Source organism: Vigna angularis, chromosome 4, assembly GCF_016808095.1.
Source record: "Vigna angularis cultivar LongXiaoDou No.4 chromosome 4, ASM1680809v1, whole genome shotgun sequence".
Classification (NCBI taxonomy): domain Eukaryota; kingdom Viridiplantae; phylum Streptophyta; class Magnoliopsida; order Fabales; family Fabaceae; genus Vigna; species Vigna angularis.
The window spans coordinates 32,342,329-32,349,726 of NC_068973.1; the positions used below are offsets into that span (position 1 = coordinate 32,342,329).

The 7,398-nt window shown below is 32.5% G+C and overlaps 1 protein-coding gene across 1 annotated transcript; it reads left to right on the forward strand.

Annotated features, from left to right (window-relative positions):
- The first annotated feature begins 3,763 nt into the window (after nucleotides 1–3,763).
- Nucleotides 3,764–7,173, forward strand: LOC108331243 (sugar transport protein 5). Its single transcript, XM_017565889.2, has 4 exons — nucleotides 3,764–4,034; nucleotides 5,491–5,810; nucleotides 5,963–6,592; nucleotides 6,680–7,173. The coding sequence occupies exons 1-4, from the start codon at nucleotides 3,896–3,898 to the stop codon at nucleotides 7,112–7,114; spliced, it is 1,524 nt and encodes a 507-aa protein (XP_017421378.1). The 5' UTR covers nucleotides 3,764–3,895; the 3' UTR covers nucleotides 7,115–7,173.
- Nucleotides 7,174–7,398: the final 225 nt, after the last annotated feature.

Consider the following 7,398-nt stretch of genomic DNA (forward strand, 5'->3'; position numbering starts at 1 on the left):
CAGAGATGCGTTCAACATTATCAGCTTCTACCAACTCTTAATTTTAAATTATAAAATATTATGCACAAGCATTCAACCTCGTCAGGTTCTACCAACTCTTAATTTTATATTATAAATTATAAAATATTATGTACAGGATGGTTCAGAGCTACGTTCTTGTCACTTCTACCAACTCTTAATTTTATTCTACCAACTCTTAATTTTCAATTATAAAATATTATGCACAGGATGGTTCAGAGCTGCGTTCAACCTTGTCAGGTTCTAACAACTCTTAATTTTAAATTATAAAATATTATGTGCAGGAAGGTTCAGACCTCAACTTGGTTAGGTTATAATGGCCGCGCTCGGGGAAAGTCAGAAAAATGGCTTCAGAAATCTCTGCTTAACGCAGGAAGTCAGAAAAATGACTCCTGCCTCAAGCCGCTCGCGGGGAAGTCAGTAAAATGGCTTCAGAAATCCCCGCTCAACGTAGGAAGTCAGAAAAATTACTCGTGCCTCAGGACCGTTCGGGGGAAAGTCAGAAAAATGGTTTCAGAAATCCCCTCTCAACGCAGGAATTCAGAAAAATGACTCTTGCCTCAGGACCGCTCGGGGAAAGTCAGAAAAATGGCTTCAGAAATCCCCGCTCAACGCAGGAAGTCAGAAAAATGACTCATGCCTCAAGCCGCTCGAGGGAAGTCAGAAAAATGGCTTCAGAAATCCCCGCTCAACGCAAGAAGTCAGAAAAATGACTCCTGCCTAAAGCCGCTTGGGGAGAAGTTAGAAAAATGGATTCAGAAATCCACGCTCAATGCAGGAAGTCAGAAAAATGACTCTTACCTCAAGCCGCGCGAGGGAATTCAGAAAAATGGCTTCAGAAATCTCCGCTCAACGCAAGAAGTTCGAAAAAGAACTCTTACATTCAACTACTCAACAGTTTCAGCTTTATCAGGTTCCAATGCCTTTTCATTATAAAAATAAATATTGAAGCATTTACTTTATTTAAAAGCATATTTTTTGGAGTGAAAATCTCTTGCAGAGGAAAAAGTTTCAAAGAGAACTCTTAACATTTTCTGTTCAGTCTAAGGAACAGATCCAAAGAGAACTCCTAGAGTTCGCCGCTCGGTACATAGAGTAATGAAGACTTAAAGCATCGAAGATAGACTCTCTAAACACAACGTGAGCGACCTCTTTTAAAGCTCATAATAATCCCTACGCACCTTTTTTAATAAAGAGTTTGCTCGGACTTGGGGGCTTATGTACTATATGAAGTATATCGATCGGAATTGATTGTCGTTAAGCAGGTACTAATAGGTCAGTTTGCCTTGTGCTCTACAAATATACGACATTAATGATTAATTATGACAACTGATGTCCAGGTACAAAGGCTCCTTTTCTATCTTAATAAAATATAGACTTTTTTATGAAACATATCTGACTTGAGCGTCAGAATGTCTTCGGTAGGTCAACAAGTCATTGAAGTGGATTGCGTTCTCAGAAAGAATTGAAGATCAAAAGAGAGCAGAACAAAGAAGGATGATCGACCCTGACTAATTCAACCGAAACACCATCCATAAATTAAAAGGTTGAAAAGGTAAAAGTTCGGCTACAATAATTTATGTTTCATGCACGAGATTGAAGCATATAATTATTTTTCCCACGTAATTTTCACATAAACACCGAACGTGATGATCTTTTATATATATATATAAACTATTAAATGCTCGTATGAAAAATTATCTGGATACACAAATTGTAACCATCAACCTAATGTCTCAACATCATGGTGTTTTGTTTTGTATGACGTTATTATTATCATTTTTTTTTGGATTATTAGTTGAGTTTTTTCATTGTTGTTGGATTTTTTTTATGCTCTATTGAAGACCATAAAGTCTAGGATGAAAAGAACTGGGACTATGTTTAATTTGAATACACATTTGTATGGATGACTTTTTGAATAGATGCTTTTGGGATTGTTATAAAATAATATAATTTTTAGTCTTCAATGTCAATATCAATTATTTTTGTAGCACCATTAAGAGAGGAGAAGTTATATTGCATTCTTTAATTTTTTTCCTTTTTATGTATGGACAAGATAACCCAATTATCCTTATTTAATATATTAATTTTTTGCTGATAAAAACAACTAAATAAATTGATTATGAAAAAAATAGAGATATATTGTAATGTTGCATGCGTAAATGTGGCACTCTATTACTTATTTCTTTTCTAAATTTTGTGTCCATCGTATGAATTTTAATGAAAATTGATTTTCTTGAGTTCATCTAATCTAATTATGGTATGAGTTCTTCCTTTTCTTTACTTACTAGTTCTAACAAATTCTTTCTTTTAGAGCCTTATTATGTAAATTCATTATCATTTGTGATGAGAATTAAATTTCTTACAACCTAAATACACATTTTTTTTTACTTTAGGCCACACTGAACCAATGCACATGTATAAGATTGATGCCTAAGCACAAAAAAGATTATGATTACATAGGTGTGGCTCAAAAACTATTAAATGTCACATTTTATATTTAAACAATATTTTTTTTAAAAGTTGTCCTTAAAAAATGTGGACTAAACAATAAAAGTGTGGTTTTTTTTTTTCGTGTTATTTCCTTCTCATATGAATATTCTTCACGCCTATATATTAGTCAATATTTATCTGACAACAACGCAAAAGTTGTTACGGAATAAGTCATGATTTTTTATTATTAGTTATATACTGAGTTTTATTAGAAAAAATGTTGTTTGTTTGTTTTAGGTAATGCGTTAGAAAATGTAGATAATCATCGACAAGTGTGGTTAAAATGTGGATATTCTTGATCACATTTTAAACATTATAAATACTTTAACTTTAAATATTTTAGATTAAAATAATAATTAGATTTTTGTAAGGTAATTAGTTTCATGGCAGAGGTCGTGTAAATCAAGTCATAATTTAATAGTCACACTTAAGTTACTACGAGTAGAAAAAGTTACATATCAACTATATATAAGTTATAGCTTTTAATAAATAGTAGTAATGCATAACAAACGTATTTATGATACTTGAATTTATGACAATTTTTTTTCTTTTCACAAAATTTATCACTATGTAGAAGATTTAAACTAGAAAATTGGAACAAAGTAGTTTGGAATGAGAAGCAAAGACATGATCATAATACAGTTTGTAATATGAACATCAATATGTCACACTTGAATTGGCAAAACAGGACAATCCAATATTTTAAGAATTTGTGGTTGAATTGGAAAATTATGTGTACATATCAATTTGGACATTAGACCAAAAAAATAATATTGATCAAGTGGTTCATAATCAATCATATCAATTATGTTAACAGAAGGAGGCATAAGTTTTTTGTTGTGATGATAACGGATTTATCTGGAACTTATAATTAGTGCATATTTTGGTTCTTTTTTATTATTGTATAATTATAAATAGTTTCAAAATAACATTAATACTCCTAAAAAGATGTTAGAGGCAAAATTGTGGGAAAGAAAACTTTGGTAAAAATTTTGTAAAATTATTACATTTAATAAAATTTTCCAATTTATACCTAATCAAAACCAATTTTAATGAAAATCTGAACACCAATTAACATAATAAATTATCGTAGATATTTTTATGTCTGACTTCAACAGTAATTGATCATTTTGAAAAGTTATTGGACAACTCATAGTATATAATAAATTAATCAAAGTTGACTATTGGCCCGTAATGAAATGAGCACATTACAATTTTTTATTATAGGAAAAATAATTGCAGAATGGTTCTTCTCCTCCACTTGCAACAGACAGCGTTCATACGCTGATGACTATTTAGGAATTAAGTCATCGTTGGACAGTGGCCATTGCAGACAGTAGAAAAAGCAGAAGTGAAGTGAACTTTGAGTAGAGAAGAGATAAAAATGGCCGGTGAGGTGGTTCCTGTGGATTTATCACCAGCGGTCAATGGCTTCGCCGGCAAGATCACGCTTTCCGTTGTCATCACTTGCCTCGTTGCTGCATCTAGTGGACTCATTTTTGGATATGACGTCGGAATTTCAGGTTCATTCTTTAAATTAATATCCTTATTCTGTTCTTAGTTAACGCTTTTCTAAAGTTTCTTATCTCACCATCATATTGGCTTTTCAAGACTTTGCTTTTAAGTTTCAACCCGAATTTCACTTGGGTAATTTTAGAGTGTCTGTGAGAGAGATTAGACACCACACTTGTTCCTCTCGCATAACATGATTCTTAATGGTTATACTACCTTTCTCTGAAATTTCAACAAAACATCTTAAACTTAAGTACTTTTCTTAGAAATTATTTATTTTTTCCATTTTACTAGTTTTATTATTTCTAAGGATATTATGCACATGGGTCAATAAAATGTATAATTATCGCCAACTTCAAGAAATGAGGGTTATACTAATTATGTTTGACGAGTTTCTAGTAAGCTATTAATGCAAACTAAACTTTGCCAAAACAAACGTTTTGTTGCCACAGAATAATTGAATCATACCAAGTACAGACCTAATGTTAAAAATAAGATTGATAGTAAAAACTGTTTCTTCATAGATTTTTTCTTCTTCTCATACCTTTTTAAATATTTTTTTTTAAATTTTAATTGCTTTAATAAAAGGAATAAAATAAAAATAATTTATGGTTTTTATTTAATGTAGTTTTAAATTAAATTTGTTAATATTGACATTTTGGAAAAAAATATTATAATAGAAAATACTTTTGAACAATAATAGTAAAAAGAATGATAATAATATTGTAAAATTTTAAATTTATTTTTTATTTCTAATTTAATTTAAATGTTTTTTGTTTTTTATTTTTTATTTTATTCCTTCTTTTAAAGTAATTAAAATTTAAATCCAATACTTTTAATTAATTATTTTAAATTACTTTTTCATAATTTTAATTTGTTTTTTTTTCGCCCCATTTTAGAAAAGCAAAAAAGAAATATAAATATAAACATGTCCATAATGTTTCAGTGATCTATTTAAAGATTTTTTTTTACAAAAATATTATTTTGGAAAAATAAAAATTTAACGGTATTTTTATTAGTTTTCTTAATATGCAATAAAAAAAAGTTAAGCCCGTGTTCTATCTTAAAATATAAAAATAATGCTAATAAAAAAATAAAAACAACGTGTTGCAAAGCACGTAAAACATTGTTCCAAAGTATATTTCAACCCTGGACAGAATAGAGTCAAATGACTCTTCACGGTTTGCTATTCAAAGCCCTGTAAAATGACCTTCAAATTAGTCTGCCCAGTAACTAATTTGCTTAACAAACCTTTAATTCTAATTGCAATTTACCGTCTTAACTAAACATATAGTTGCATAAATGTTATAAGTAGTATTGAAGGTTTTTAGCACCTGATTGACATAAGTTAAAATTTTCATTTTGACAAAAATGCAAACTCTTTTTAGAAAAATAAACTCTAAAGTCCTTCTAGTTTTATTACACTTAAATAGACTTTTTTATTAAATTGAATGTGAACAATTTCAGGAGGTGTGACAACAATGGTACCATTTCTGGAAAAATTCTTCCCAAATATACTGAGAAAGATCGAAAATGCTGAAGTAAACATGTACTGTGTGTATGACAGTCAAATATTGACACTCTTCACCTCTTCTTTATACCTTGCTGGATTAGTGTCATCTCTGGCGGCTAGTAGAATCACGATAGCATTTGGTCGGAGAAACATCATCCTCTTCGGAGGAACCATCTTTCTTGCTGGTAGTGCCTTAAATGGAGGGGCTGAAAATATTGCTATGCTCATATTAGGTCGTATTCTACTCGGATTTGGGGTTGGTTTTACAAATCAAGTGAGTCAACAAATTCATATTTCATATACTGCTGCTGTTATAATTCATAATAACAGAAAATGGCTGTAGGAATATATAATTTCTCAATTCACGTCATATTAGTATGATATTTTTATTTTTGTTTCTATTAATGTGGAATGAATTTGGAAAAGGCTGCGCCATTGTATCTTTCTGAAATAGCTCCACCGAAATGGCGAGGAGCTTTCAACGCGGGGTTCAATTTCTTCGTAGGAATAGGAGTGGTTGCCGCAGGCTGCATAAACTATGGAACCGCAAAGCACACGTGGGGGTGGCGGGTCTCTCTTGGCCTGGCCGTTGTGCCTGCAGCAGTTATGACAGTGGGTGCATTGCTTATAACTGACACCCCAAGTAGCTTGGTTGAGCGCGGCAAAATAGACCAAGCCAGAAGAGCCTTGCGCAAAGCCAGAGGATCCTCCATCGATGTTGAACCTGAGTTGGAAGAACTGATCAAGTGGTCTCAAATTGCAAAATCAGTGGAGCAGGAACCCTTCAGGACCATATTTGAGAGGCAGTATCGACCCCAACTGGTCATGGCAATTGGTATCGTATTCTTTCAACAACTCACAGGGATTAACGTCGTGGCATTCTATGCTCCGAACCTCTTTCAATCAGTGGGTTTGGGACACGATGCTGCTTTACTTTCTGCCATTATACTCGGAGCAGCCAACCTTGGTTCTATTGTCTTGGGCACTGCCATTGTTGATCGGTTTGGTCGAAGGTTCTTGTTCGTAACCGGTGGCATATGCATGTTTCTTTGCCAGGTAAGCAAATTATCTATCATTTTATTATTTGAGAAGTGGTGGCAGCCATAATAATTAACAATTTTTGTGATGACTACTACTGTGAAGTTTGCGTTGTCCATTGTGCTAGCAGTGGCAACTGGTGTTCATGGAACAAAGGATATATCAAAGGGAAATGGGATTGTGGTGTTGGTGTTACTGTCTGTGTACACTGCAACCTTTGGTGGGTCGTGGGGGTCTCTGACATGGCTCATTCCGAGTGAGATTTTCCCCTTAAAAATCAGAAGCACTGGACAAAGCATAGCTATTGGCGTGCAGTTCGTAACCATATTTATAATATCTCAGACATTCTTGGCAATGCTATGCCACTTTAAGTTTGGTGTCTTCGTGTTCTACGCGGGTTGGATTGTTGTAATGACAATCTTTATTATACTTTTCTTGCCCGAGACAAAAGGAATTCCTTTAGAGTCCATGTACATCGTATGGAGTAAACACTGGTTTTGGCGCCACTTTGTAAAAGTTCCCCAACAAAATCTTCCATGAACTAAATATTACTTCGGGGATTGTTCTTTGTAATAAGAATTGAATTGTGATATATATATATATATATTGTTTAGCTTTTATTTGTGTTTGGTTATTATCTCTGGCTTAAACTTTTGTTTTCTTTCTGTTAGACTCCTATTTGTATATAGGAATTAGCTGTGTCAGAACATTTCTCTGTTTTCATATGAAATATCATGCTTCCTGATTAATCAGAATAATTTGTAATGAATAGGAAATATTTAGGTGTGGGAAAGAATCTTTATTTTTGTTTTAAATATTCTGGA